General features: G+C 42.7%; 1 protein-coding gene across 2 annotated transcripts in view; it reads right to left on the reverse strand.

Annotated features, from left to right (window-relative positions):
* Positions 1-1914: 1914 nt before the first annotated feature.
* The window catches only part of LOC122564422 (collagen alpha-6(VI) chain-like), a 139790-nt gene continuing 126339 nt past the window's right edge, over positions 1915-15365 (reverse strand). For both annotated transcript variants that reach the window (XM_043719264.2, XM_087978576.1), the window contains exons 31-34: positions 14417-15085; positions 11664-11772; positions 11525-11577; positions 1915-3523 (exon numbers count right to left, since the gene is read on the reverse strand). In XM_043719264.2, the coding sequence (XP_043575199.2) occupies positions 3348-3523; positions 11525-11577; positions 11664-11772; positions 14417-15085 (1007 nt within the window). In that variant the 3' untranslated portion in view covers positions 1915-3347. The remainder of the gene's footprint in view (positions 3524-11524; positions 11578-11663; positions 11773-14416; positions 15086-15365) is intronic.

Raw genomic sequence — 15365 nt, forward strand, 5'->3', positions numbered from 1 at the left:
TTGACACTGCATACATGGTCATATTCCTGCATAGACTGTATTTTCTAATATTGACCACTTTGGCTCTGTCTATCAAATGTTGTCATTTCCAGATTCAACAATTCCAATGCTCCCACGTACCATCTATAATACACAGGCAGGAGGCTGGAAGAACACAGCAAACCAGGCAGCATCAGGAGGTGGAGAAGCCGATGTTTTGGGTGTAACCCTTTATCAGAACTGGGGATGGGTTCTGGGGGGAGCTGCAGATAAAGGGGGTGACGGGGCAGGGTGATAAAGTGGCAATAGGTGAAGACAGGTAGAGGGGAGACCGCACGTAAACTTAGGGAACGGTTCACCGAGCTTTGCAGCCTGGTGTGCAGGGGTTGACCAGACGCCCAGTCACAACCCATTTCAATTCCCCAAACCAGTCCCTTTCCAACATGACCATCCTTAGCCTCCTACATTGCCAAAACAAACCACAGCGCAAACTGGAAGAACAACGCCTCATCTTTACGCCTGGGCAGCATACAGCCTGGAAGTCTCAACACTGAGTTCTCCAATTTCAAATAACCTCCCTACCCATTTCCCGGCTCCCTTCCAAACCCCTCTCCCTCCCTTCCACTGCTCCCTGCCACCAACCAGATTCATTCCTCCCACTGTTTAACCAGTTCGTACCCTCTATCTGTCTTCACATATCCCCACTTCACCACCCTGCTCCCGCCTCCCCCTTTATATGCAGCTCCCCCCACAACCCATCCCCAGTCCTGACGAAGGGTTACACCTGAAACGTTGACTTCTCCACCTCCTGATGCTGCCTGGCTTGCTGTGTTCTTCCAGCCGCCTGCCTGTGTATTTTGGATTCCAGCATTTGCAGTTCTTTTGTCTCTACCCGTGTTCCACCTGACATAAAACCATATTCTATCCCTCATCAAACTTCATTTTATTATCACCCTTTTCCTTGCTGGAGCATATTGATCATAAGGCTCGAACAACTCAGTTCAACACTCATGTCATCATACTTAAATCTTTCAATGACCTTGTCCTTCTTGTCTCTGTGACTTGATCCAGAACTCTCCATTCTTTTGACTCTGATGTCTCTTGTATTTCCCACATCTCTGCATTCCTTAGCCACCCCTCCAATGTCTACTGCCCAGCTTAGCCCTTTCTTTAACTCCGATGGTCCTGTAGCAGCTGTCTCATTCCTACACTCTGGAATGCCGCCCTTAAATCTCTCCACTTCCATCTTCTTTGAAAACCCTCCTTCAAACCAACTTCTTTGAATAAATGTTTGATCTTCCTCCCACCATCTCCTTCTTTGTTATAACATCCACTTTGTCCCTATCACACCTTCACTTCGTGCCTTGGGATGTTTATTAGTTTGAAAAAAATAACATGTTTTCACACATTTATCGTAGGTTTCAGTGTTAGTTTACTCTCAGCTTAATATTGTTTATGGTTTTCCATTGTTAAGACTGATGTTTATAACTGATTTAATACATTTGCTTTGCTTTTATACCCTGTGATAATTCTTACTAATATTTTCCTTAAAGGACCTACCTGGTTATGGTGGTGGATGTGCCTGAAAGTGATAACCCAAATTAATCCATCGCCTGAATTGCAGACGGTCCATCACAATAAATGGTTCCTAATGAGTATTTGAGAATACAACTGTGTGCTAGATAAATGTATATTTTGGGTTGTTTTTTTTAAGGGTGAACTCATTTAAACATTAAAAGAGAGTGTACACCAAGAATTCAGATACAGAGTTATATAGAAACTTTCTTTCATAGGAATGCAAAGTTGGATCAAAACACTTTGAAATTTCTGACATGTAACTCCAGCAGACTTCTGCTCGGTGCACCAAATCATATAATGCACTGTTTGTGGTCAAACTGCCTGAGTTCATTGTAAAATAAAAGTAAAGTATTTGTTCCATTGTGTCAGATGGATAACTTTATTGACCAGCTATGCAGTACATAGAACAAGCTAAAAATACTCTGAGCATCTGACATAATATTTCTCAATATTTACTTTCTTCATCTGCAGATTATACTTTGATTCGAAGTTGTATATGAAAAATACATTTAATCCAATTAATTTAAAAACATGATTTAAAAATTGGACCTGCAATGGTTTGAAGGAAAATGTTGGGTATTAACTTGTTGATAGATACTGGGAGAAGAGGGGGATCCTTACTGATCCCACAGATCAAAGACCATCTAGTTCAGATTATGAAGGAATAGATTTATGGAGCAGTGCAGATTTGTGAAAATTCCAAACACTGATGCCTATTTTAACATCCTCAAACCAAAAAATTGCAGATGTTGATCCAAATTCAATGGTATCTCTAAAATACTTCCTCATTTCAAATTTAGGATGAGAGTCAGGAGCACGCAATAACCCTTGTGTAAACCTATTCAAGTAAAATCTTGAGTATATAATTCATCATATGTACCACTGCTTGAGAATTGTGGTTCTTGACTGTGTGTTAGCCCAAGAACAGGTAGCAATCTATGCCACATGGAACAATGTTGACATTTGCTGACTGGGTGATAATGGCATCTCTTCAGCATTTCTCTCGAAGTTATGGCAGCTACAGCAGCATCATTACATGATAAATACAGTTTAGGATTTTTAACAAAGAAATAACCTTTAAGTGAGCAAGAAAGTAAATTGAGGATTGTTCAAATATCCGTAAATCTTTTTGGTTCACATGCTCACAATTTAAGAAGGCAGCACCTTTTCCTTCTCCAAGAATCTCGTGGTACTATACATACAATTTTAATTTCAAATAATTAAACATTCTCCCCGAGAAGAATTTTATCTCAAGACTTCAAGCAAAATAATATTCAGGAATGCAATGAAAGTTACTGTTCAAGTTCATTTACACAAAAACAATAGTTGAAAATTTCTCTTCAAAGAGTATGCACCAAAACAGTATTAAATTGTATATGTAAAATAGACAGTTGAAGCATTGGAGTTGCTCAATTGTTTTTGTAAAAGGCACCAGCTAAAAAGAGTGGTTTAATTATTCTTGCACAATGCAGAAACTGCATTGTAAATGAGGTCAGTGGGAATACTAATAGTTTCTGACCCAAAATGTCATTTGCTACCATGTCACAAGTTTGCATTTATGAGCATGTCTGCAGATGATTTCAGTTAGAAGTCAAGGCACCATGAAAATCAATAGATTGGGCAAACTATGTAACTGTGAAACAGGATCAATATCGACTTTGTTACAATGAAGACATTATTTCTCTAGTGGCAACTCAAGCAACAAATTTGAATTATCCTGGTGCGTTGTTTCAATATATTCTACAGTCAGGCACACGCCTTAAGAAACACCAATGCATTTTACAAGGGATTTATGGAACAGATGTTCGACACACTTTTCGGCATTCCTTTCGGGTGTCAAATCGATTCTTGTTTCCTCCACAGCCACCGTACCAGAACCGTCTGCAGTCCTTCTCTTTGTTACTGTAGAACCATTTTATGCTGTAATTGTGACAGTTGCCTTCATCAGGATTCAGTGCACACACATCTGAAAAGAACAGAAAAGGACAATGCTGATGAAACACGAAACACAAACAAATTTGCCACTTCTCAAGAACCTTCAAAACATGTTTTTGCATTAAAATGTTTGTTTACCATTAACATCTGCATATACATGGCAGCCAATTATTTTAATCCATCTCAATTATCTGAAAAACTCATAGTATCCCACCAGTGCAGAAAGAGACCATCCTGCCTATCGAGACTGCACCAACCCTCTGAAAGGCTCAGCACCCCCACCCTATCTCTATAACACTGTATATCCCATGGTTAATCCCCCCTAACCTGCAAATCCCTGGCAACTATGGGGCAACTTACCGTGGTCAATTCACCTAACCTGCACATCTTTGTGGCTGTGGGAGGAAACTGGAGCACCCGGAGGAAACACATGCAAACACAGGGAGAACATACAAAATCCACACAGCTGCCCAAGGACAGAATCAAAACTGGGTCCCTGGCGCGGTGAGGCAACAGTGCTAACCACTGAGTCAGTGTGCTATCCATTCTAATTGTACTCGCAGAATTAGTTCATAATGACCTCTTCTTAAATGGGCAGATGGTACTCCTTCAGTGAGTTAGGCACAAGCCAAATTCTTTTCTCATTTAGGCTTCTCACCTTGACCGGACAACCATAGTGAACATTTCATTGAAATGTGTTAGCTTGCCTGACATGTGGGTTTGCTCATTCAAATGCTGGATAAGGAGCATGCTGATTGTTAACCTGTCATATCTTTGAGCTTTTGGAGAAGATTTGTAGCTCAGATTGTGGATCAGGTTGTAAGTTTATTTGCTGAGCTGGTAAATTTGTTCTCAGGCGTTTTGTCATCCGTGAGCCTCCAGAGAAGCGCTGGTGTTCTGTCCCGCTTTCTATTGATCTGTCTTGGTTTCTTGTAGTGGGTGAACCATTTCTGGTTCTGTTTCTGAGAGGTTGGTAAATGAGGTCCAAATCTATGATTTGTTAATGGAGTTCCAGTATGAATGCCAGGCCTCTAGGAATTCCCATGCGTGTCTTTGTTTAGCCTGTCCCAGGATGGATGTATTGTTCCATTTGAACTGGGATACATGAGCACTAACTACAGTGATAGTTATGTCTCTTTCAAAAGACATAACTATCACTGCATTCACACTGGAACTCCATTAACAAACATATTGATTTGGACCCCATTTACCAACCTCTCAAAAACAGAACCAGAAATGATATCACCCACCACAACAAACCAAGACAGATAAATAGCAAACGGAAAAGAACACCAATGCTTCACCAGAGGCTCACTGATGATGTTACCCAGCATGGTGACGAAACATCTGAGAACAAATCTACCAGCTCAGTGAGCAAACTTACAACCTGATCCACAACTTGAGTGACAAGTCTTCTCCAAAATCTCAAACACCTATGGGCACAATTTGCTCAAATTAGCCCAAAGGTGGGAAACCAATGCCATCTGACTGAGCGCCACGCACCAACAACTGTACTTGCTACACAAATGCCTCAGGAAACAGGTATTACCATGTTGTGTCAAATACAAAGCACCTCTCAACACCCCAGAAGCCAGGAGAACAGCAGAACAGAATGGCCACAGAATGCTATGAGAAATTAGATTAGATTAGATTCTCTACAGTGTGGAAATAAGCCCTTCAGCCCAACCAGTCCACACCGACCCTCCAAAGAGTAACCCACCCAGACCCATTTCCCTCTGACTAATTCACCTAACACTATGGGCAATTTAACATGGCCAATCCACCTGATTTGCACATCTTTGTATTGTGGGTGGAAACCGGAGCACCCGGAGTAAACCGACACAGACACGGGGAGAATGTGCAAACTCCACACAGACAGTCACCCGAGGCTGGAATCAAACCTGGAACCCTGCTGCTGTGAGGCAGCAGTGCTAACCACTGAGCCACTGTGCCGCCCCACAAATGATAAATGATGCCCACAACCGATCCACAAATACACATGCGAAAGTTTGCGTCAAAAAATTCTGCACACAAACGCAACTGACCATGAATGGGCAGCTACGCTAGAACAAGCCATCAACACTAAACAACTGGGAGAAAGTGAGGACTGCAGATGCTAGAGATCAGGGTCAAGAGCGTGGTGCTGGAAAAGCACAGCAGGTCAGGCAGCATCTGAGAAGCAGGAGAATCAAAGTTTCGAGCATAAGCTCTCCATCAGGAACCAGGAGCAGAACAAGTCAAAGAAAAGACTAGTTCTGCAATAAAAACTGGCCAACTCACATACAGCAATAACACAGATAATTCAGAGACTTGGATAAAGAACCTGTCTGACCGACCACTCACAGACACTTAAAAAGCCATCCTAGTATGAGGGATGAACTTCAACTGCAGGGATGTGGATAAAAAGGACTTCCTAGCTGCACTGGAATTCAGTGATCCACTGAAAGACAATGAACTTATGGAAGACATCCGGCAGACCATCAGACAGACATTAGCACCAACATGAAACAGAAAAAAAAGGGAACACCCTCAACACACTGGAAAGGAAAGCTGTGGAAGGACTCAAAGACAGAAATATTGTAATCCTACCGGCAGATAAAGGGCGCATGACGGTCATCCTGAACAGGACACAATACATTGAAAAAGCATTACTCACAGATACCAAAACATACCAACAGGTGGCGATGGACCTGACTCCACAGCTAGAAAACTGTATTACAACATCCCTGAGGAAACTCCACAAGACAGGTGAAATTAACAAGACAGACCCCCCCAAAGAATGAAACTTGAAGGATCCAACACACCCCTCAGACCCATAAACTCACTTCCCAGCAAACCAACATACAGACTAGCAAAGGAAAAGCAATGCAAACTGAAATACCTAGTAGAAAACTCAACCCACTCCATCCACTCCGCCCAGGAATTCCTTTACATCATCAAAGACACCAAGGTCGAGGATGACGAGGTCATGGTCTCCTTCAGTGTAATATCCCTATTCATTTCAATAAACATTATCCTGGCCAAAGAAATGCTGGCCTCACTGCTAGATGAACCGAGGACACCAACACCTAACAGCACCAACCCTATCAGCAAGGTCAGCATCCTCAAATTAGCCAACTTGTGCCTCACAACCCACTTCACCTTCAATGACAAGATCTACAATCAAATCAATGGGACAATATCAGGACTCTTATCAGAAGCAATTATGCAGAGGTTAGAATGAACAACCCTTCCCATGATCCAGCCCAAGCTTTGGGTTCACTATGTGGATGACATCTTTGTCATTACGAAATGCAACAAATTAGAAGAAATCCACAAACACATAAACAATATCCTTACCGGTATAAAGTTCACTAAAGAGGAAGAGAACAATAACTGACTCTCCTTCCTAGACATCACAGAAGAATGAAAAGCCAATGGAGAGCTGCAGACCAGCGTCTACAGGAATGCCACGCACACTTACCAGATACTCAACTACAGGAGCAATCATCCCAACACCCACAAATGGAGCTGCATCAGGACATTACTTAAATAAGCCACAACACACTGCAGTACCCAGAAACTACAAGAAGGCAAGGAAAAACACCTGTACAGTGTATTCAGGAACAACAGGTACCCAATAAGCACAGTCTGCAGATTCCTGCATAATAGACCTAACAAGATGACACAATACGCCCAGAGACTCTAGCCACCCTGCCATACATTAAAGACATCTCAGAGATGGTGACCGGACTACTCCAGCCCCTAGGCATCATGGTAGCTCACAAACCTACCACCACACTGAAACAGCTCATGATGAATTAAAAAGACCCCAACAACCGGCAAAATGAACATCAGATACAAATTACCCTGCAAGGACGGCAACAAACATTACATTGGACAAATAGGCAGATAGCTAGCCACCAGGATACATGAGCACCAACTAGCCATCAAAAGACATGACCAACTATCATTAGTATCCATACACACAGACAAAGAGGGACACCAGTTCGACTGGGACAATACATACATCCTGGGACAGGCTAAACAAAGACACGCATGGGAATTCCTGGAGGCCAGGGATTCAAACCAGAATTCCATGAACAAATATATTGATTTGGACCCCATTTACCAACCTCTCAGAAACAGAAACAAAAGTGATATCACCCACCACATCAAACCAAGCCAGATAAATAGCAAATGGGACAGAACACCAACACTTCACCAGAGGCTCACTGATGATGTTACCTAGCATGGTGACGAAATGTCTGAAAACAAATCTACCAGCTCAGCGAGCAAACTTACAACTTGACCTCTCATATCCATAAACAGGAATGCAATGGGCATATATTTAAGAAATGGGCAAGATGTTTAGAGGGAATGTAAGGAAAAGATTTTTTTCATTTAGAATGTGACTTGATTGTGGAACTCCACTGCCTGTAAGAATGGAAGAGGTAGAAACCGCAGAACATTTAAGATGTATTTAAACGTGCACTTTTGATGCCAAGGCATACAGAGCTATGGGCTAACTTTTAGAAAACAGGATTAGAATAGTTAGATGTTTGTTTTTGATGAGCACAAGCTCAATGGGCCGAAGGACCTTTTTCTGTGGTATAGACCTCTATGACCCAATGAGTCTATGACCATGGCCTGGATTTTCTGATGAGGTGACAGTTGTTATGCCAGCATAGTTGGAAGTTGCACCTTGGAAACCTGTGGGAATCCCCATTGTAGCAGACTTCTGAAGAGTTGCCTTCGCAATTGAATATTCCATTGGACAATTCTCTGGAACACTTCATTTTAATTGGAGAACATGGAGTGTTCCAATGGAATTAAATAGTTACTCAGGAAAGGTTAACTTATTAAAACCATAGTCTATCTCCCGAGCAACTATACAACTGACCCCATACTTAACCCTAAGCACACCTCCTTCTCCAGACCCTGATCTGACATCTCCTTTCTCTCCTGGGAGAAAAAACCTCTACCCAACCTGATAAACCCCTTTCCCCACTCTGAACTCATTTCCCCTTTTCCCCACTGCAGATCAAAACTGTCTCAACCATAGATCTGGACCACCTTCCTCCACTCCCTCTATACTGCACCGGCCTGTCCCCTTCTCTCTTTCCAGACCTAAACAATTTTCCCTGGCCACCAGACATGATCCCACTGGAAGCTGACGCTCAATTTTCCCTATCCCCACCAGACCTGATATCTCCCACCCACACCAACCTATTGTAAACACTGCATCACATATCTGGCCTGCTTTTCGCCTTGGCACCCTATCCACTTGGCATCCTACCCCTTTCCCCTTTTGCGCTGTATTCTACTTGGCACCCTAGTCCCCCATACACTTGACATCAACTGAGCTGACTCCCTACCCATACTCCATGTAGCATCCCACCCACCTACCCTCTGGCACACTAACCTCACACGTACCTTTTGACAGCAGCTACCTGTGATTGCAGATCTATAAATTTCAGAATAGGGCAGGCACCTGCTGTGTAAATGGGCCATGTTTTGTCTCTCCCCCTGACAATTCTGCACTATGAGAAACCTGTCAGAATGGGAATGTGTCTCTGTATTTGTGCAGGACCCCTGATTGGAATCTCCTGCTTGAAATTAGGAACGCTCTCCTTCCATTGAAAACAGACAGATAAGGTTCAACCTGAAGTGGCAGCTGCCAGTTAGGCAATCCTGCCCTAGACTTTTCCTATAGCATCCCTTCAACAAATTTGCAAACATTTGCCTGCATAGCATGGTGGCCAATGCTGGATCTCAATGGCTTCCTAAGCTTCCAATGCGGTGGACTGCAAGTGGAAAGTGCCAAGCATAACGGGATAAAGAAATTCCATATCAAATGCAACATATAATTTGCACAAATGATCATGAGAGGTTGCAATTGATTTTCCACTGTTCCATTGCAGCAAGCTGGCTTCTACTTAATTGTGTACTTCAGATCAAAAAAGAAATTTCAGATCAAAACTGACTCAAAAATATAGTAACAGGACTTTTCTTAAGGAAGCCAAACCTCAAGATATTTGCACTTAGGGATATTCAATGTCAAGTGCTTGATTGGTCTGAAATTGCTTTTTCCTTCGCAGTCTTTGGAGTTCTTGGACACTTTATAAGTTCATGCAGAAGCCTTCATTTTCAAAGGAAATAGAATATATAACTGGAAAGATTTTGTTAAAACTAAACAAGGCATTGGGTAGAGTTGAAAAGTGTGATGCTAGAAAAGCGCAGCAGGCCAGGCAGCATCCGAGGAGCAGGAGAATCGACGTTTCAGGAATTCCTGAAGAAGGGCTTTTGCCCAAATTGTCGATTCTCCTGCTCCTCGGATGCTGCCTGGCCTGCTGCGCTTTTCCAGCACTACACCTTTCTACTCTGGTCTCCAGCATCTGCAGTCCTCACTTTCTCCAAGGCACTGGGTAGACCACAGTTGGAATATTGTGAACAGTTTTGGGCCTCTTATTTAGTGAAAGATATACCGATTGCATAAATTAAGATTATTCAAGGTTAATCAGTAAGAAAATCAAGGGTTCTGGTGAAAAGGCAGGAAAGTGGAGTTCAGGATAATCAGATCAGCCATTATCTCATTGAATGGCGGAGCAGACTCAATGGGCTGAATGGCCTACATCTGTTCCTACATTTTTTGTCATATGGTCTTAATACTTTGATGGTCTCACTCAAAATACTACAACAAAGTCAAAGCTTGGCACAAACCCTTAGGCAAAATGAATACAAACACATTGAGTTCTCTCAACTCCCAGACTGTGATCTACAGTTTATGACATGCCTTAATATGGGTGACCAAGACTATCATCCTACAAGCAACACTCTGAGATACTGAGGGCCCTGATTGTTGAGCTCTGTAATTGCATAGTCTAAAATTATATTATTGATCAATGGCAACTATGTCTCAGTAAATTATGTTCTCATCTTTGAGTCAGAAGGTTACAAGTTGACGTTTCAATACAATACTAGAAGTGTGTTGCAATGTTGGAAGTCTTACCCTTCTGATATCATGTTAAACCAAGTGCCTGTCTGACTTTCTCAGATTGACATAAAAGAAGAAGAGGATAGTTCTCCCCAGTGCTCTTGCTAATATTTAGCTCCTAACCGTAACACCGCAAAAAAAAACAGATTATCTGATCATTATCCCAGAGTTGCTGCAGAGTTTGCTATCAACAGATAGGCTGCATCATTTCCAATCTTGCAATGATGACTGCATTTCAGTAAGTGCTTTTAAATGCTTTGTGGTCGTGACAGGCAATATATAAATGTCTTTTTCTTTGAGTTGGACACAATCAAAATTAAAAAAAAACTTTTCATGCCATTTGCAGGTATCCAGGAAAGACTAGCAGCATCGTCTGGGAAAATGTCTGGGAGCATACAAAATCTGCTACCATGGGATTTGCTAATCGTGGGAATGTTGTTGCTCAACTGCCTGCTGATGAAGGCAGGATGGAGGACAAATTAAGATATTGAAGTAGTCAATTCAGGGCCATTTACTGCCTCTGTGGACTTCTTGCCCATATTGAGCAGACCACTATTGGGGATACTACCTGGTTAAACTAACAGTCTTCCTGTGAGTGCTAGGAGGATTGTACTCCTTTATGGGTATTGCATGGCCAACATTAATTGACCACCACCACCACCCCTTAACCTCACGCCCAATCTCCCTTCATCCCAGCAGGAATGACCACTTCCATGATTAAGCCACTATCATCAACTACCTCTGAATCCTTGATGCATAGCCACCGTGTCTCCATCATCACTTAACTTCCTTGGAGATGGCCATTCATTACGAGACTCCTTCCATATTATAGCTTCAAGAAGGCACACACCCCTCCCCCACTGATTCATGGTATCACTGCTGAAGGCTAGCAGCTCTTGAAAATGGGCTATCATACTTAATTGGAATGATGGCCCAAACTGCCTCCCTATTTGGGTCTTGTCACTGCCCATTGTGGGCTCACCTCCTGGTTTCAGCTCTAGTGGCATAAGTTCTGCTGCCTGCACAAAACTGAAGTCAATAATTCCCTTTACCTACCGGCATTGTCAGTGTAACTCTGAGGTTGCTCGATATCATCTTGAACAACCATCCTGAAAGGAAAAGGACAAGTTTTAACAATGAGAATAGTCTGTTATTACAATCTTAACAATAGAAAGAAGTTATCTACAAAGCATACAGTTCTAAATAATTGGACGGTGTTTTCTCTGCTTCTTTTACTGTCTCCTGAGATTCTGTTCCTCTGCATTTCTTTGCTAGATCTGGAGGGGGGTAGCTGTTGATTCCAGCTGCAAAATAAAGAAGAAGAACTCTTTTAATTGGAGGAAAGTTTCTTGGTTAAAACATCTATTAGGGAGTTTAAAACTGTAAAAATAGCTTGGAGAGACAAAATAACTTTTGGAGAATTAAGATTCAGATTTGCTTCTGGGACACATTTGAGGGAGGCGAGGTGTCAGGTTGGAGAGGCAAGGTGCCTTTGGGGCTGTAATAATTACCATGAATGTGGATAACCTCATTTGAATTGTTCCACTTACGAGAAACATGAAAAAAAACACAATCTCAAAATGGCTTTCAATATAGCCACCAAATTGACTGTCAGGAGAACAATCAAGTTGGGTGTCAAGCTAGGTGTCAAGAGGACTTTCAAATTGCTGTCTAATGGAGCTGTCAAACTTTCAAGGTATTCGAAAACCTAGTCCTTTAAACATTTGATAACTTTTACAGTCTTAAACAATATACTTGCTATTCCACATCTCTGCTGATATATAAACCTGATGGTTACAATCATAGGAGCGACATTGGTTTCACAACCATTCGTTATCACAGTGAGATACCAGTAAATTCACTGCTCAATTGACAACTTCAAGTATTTATAAATTCTTTTAAGTTGTGTTGTGAATTCCAATGCTTGTTTTCAAAAGGGATGAGAAAATTAACTAGCAATTTATTTTAATCACAAATTTTATTTGAAATAGCGAATACATCAATAGATACTTAAGAACTTTGATTAATTTCAACATAGTGTTGATATTAGTGCTCCTACATGCCAACTTACCTATTACAGGGGAACCTCGATATCCAAATACCAATTATCTGAAAATCAGATTATCCGAAAGAGATCTCAAGGTCCCGGTAGAAACATTACATCAAATAAGTGTTTCCAACATCGATCGCGTCTTTTGTTTACAGTGATTAAACAGGCACAGTATCCAAATGACTGACCGTCTGCCCTATCTCTCTCCCCACACCTTCCCTGGAGTTCTACAGAGGGGTGTACCCTAAACCACCCCCCCCCCCCCCCCCCTTTCCCCAGATAATCTGACCAACATTGTCCTGTACAAGGCAGAGGTGGAACCTGTCAAAAAATTGCAGTAAAAAGTTGTGTGTGTGGCTGTGTATGTGAGTGCTATTTGGAGACTTAACCCACAAAGGTAACTACAGCAGCAGCAGTCTTATTGTTGGTGTCCAGTCTAGATGCCTCGGAGAGGGGCTGGGGGTGGACGGAAGTGGGGTGGCGGTGGACTGTGTTGGGGGCGGGGGCTCCCGCGCTTTGTGCTGGGGGGCGGGGGTGGTGTTGGACCTGGTTGGGGGTGGGGGTAGGGGTGGGGGGGCACGAGGCAGGTTTAGACCAGGATGGGGACGGGGTTGGACCGTGTTGTGGGGCTGGGGTGATTTTGGATGGGGTTGGGGGTGTGTGGAGGATGGGGTTGTTCTACTTTGGAGGGTGGGAGGGGCAGGTTTGGACCGTGTTGGGGGGTGCGGGAGGTGGGGGTTAGGGGCGGGGTTGGACAGGGTTCTGGAGGCAGAAGGAGGGCGGTGCTGGGGGCAGGGTGTCGTGCAATGTGTGTTGCTGCTAGTCTCCTGAACGAGGAGCAGACTTTAAACCTCCGAGCCCCAAAGGAAAGGCTTTAATCGATTTCTGAATAATCGATTATCCAAACGAAATAGTGCCCGCTCATCTCGTTCAGATAATCGAGTTTCCACTGTATAGGCAATCTCAACATAGTGTTGAGGACTATCCATTGCCTATACAATAATAGGTAAGTTGACATGTAAGGTCAAAGGCTGATTGGTTGAGGGCATGTGTTGATGGATGTTGGCATAGGTGTTATGAATGACAATGGGGATTGCAAGAAATGGGTAGGCCTATATAGAAGGTATGAGGGGTCATGGGAAGACTGGAAGTGATTGGATTGCCATCAAGAGTATGATAAACCACGGGTTGTGAGTGGATTGAGAGTTGACACAATTGGCATGTCTGGGACAGTGTGTAAATGGGGTTGAGTGTTAGTGATTGATGACAGCTGGAGTGTTTCATTTACATTTTTCTTCTCATTACGTCCACAATGCGCTGGGGCACTTAGGTCGGCCTCACACCCCGGGACCTTCCGGGATTCGGTAACCTCCAACTTTCTGGACTCCATTTTTACCTGTTCCCATCCACCGCCAACCCACCCCACACCAAAAAAATGCAAATTCAAAGTTCTGAGGGACTTTTACTCATGGAGGTGAAAATTTTCCTAATTCTGCAAGCCTGATTTTTGAGTGAAAATTCAGGTGCCAATATTGTTCTGGTAAAGTTGTGTCGCACTCTGACCAGCGCTAAAATATCCTTCCTGACATGTGGTGCCCAGAACTGCTTGCATTGCTCTTATATGGTTTACAGTTGGAAAGTGTGGCACTGGAAAAGCACAGCAGGTCAGGCAGCATCCGAAGGGCAGGAGAGTCGACATTTTGTGCAAAGGCCCTTCATCAGAATGCCCGAAACGTAGACTCTCCTGCCCCTCGGATGCTGCCTGACCTGCTGTGCATTTCCAGCACCACACTTCTTGACTCTGACTCTCCAGCAACTGCAGTCCTCAGTTTCTTCTGTATGATTTAATCTAGGATTGGGACAAAATAGGGAAATAAAAGGGTTGTAATTGCACTTACTTGGTAGGTTTTTTAGAAAAGCCACTGCAAACTTTTGTGCATATTCGATTTCAGCCTCCAGACCCTTATCCAGATGAACCAAATGCTGATCAAAAGGAAAACTGACAAACTCTTCCAGGACTGTGACATTAGATACATCCCCTACAGCCAGTGCAAACAGTGTGAAACCTTTACATTTTGCTTCTTGTGATATCTCCAGTAATTTGTTCTCATCAATAATTGTTTCCCCTGAAAATATTGTGAAGATAACTTTGTAAGTTTGTGGATTTGTGAGGTTTGAGAAGAAATTCTTCAAGCTCCATGTAATACTGTTGGCAATGCCAGTGGTGCCCTCAAGCTCACTGAATGGTTCTTGGATGTGTCTCTTCTTCAAAGTTTTTGTGGCGTAATCCAGAACTCCAAACTCTAGGTTTAATGGATCTTTCCCATATCGCGGAGTGTAACCTGATGGGTGTTGTACCAGCCCCATCCGGGGATGAAGACCAGAGGCTTTAGATTCTGGAGTGCTCAGAAATGTGTCAATCATTGTGGTCAAGAAAGTCTGAATTATTTCGGACTGTGTTGATTCTATCTGCTGCAAGTCATCAACAACGAAAGTCATGTCCAAGTTCACTGGGAGTGGGACTGGCTGACCACCTCTGATACACAAGTCATTTGGTTCACACTGATCTGCAAAGAAAAACAATTCTTCATTTCATTACTTCTCCTCGATGAAGTCACTTAAACATTACAACTGCTTTAGCTTATTGTGAACAAATGTAACTCCAAATCCCTGGGTGAAGTAGAGTAAAACTCCATGAGGCAGATATCTCAGTGCTGCTTCATTCTGCAGTCAAGCTGGGGACTAAAACTAGATTTAATTTTTTTTTCTTTGTGTTGGTGCAGTATTACAGTAATATTATGGATGCATATTTTTAATTCTGGATGCACTTGATCTGAGATGGCAGCA

Source organism: Chiloscyllium plagiosum, unplaced genomic scaffold (genome assembly GCF_037043375.1).
Source record: "Chiloscyllium plagiosum isolate Xiang-an unplaced genomic scaffold, Cpla_swu_hap1 HiC_scaffold_34, whole genome shotgun sequence".
Classification (NCBI taxonomy): domain Eukaryota; kingdom Metazoa; phylum Chordata; class Chondrichthyes; order Orectolobiformes; family Hemiscylliidae; genus Chiloscyllium; species Chiloscyllium plagiosum.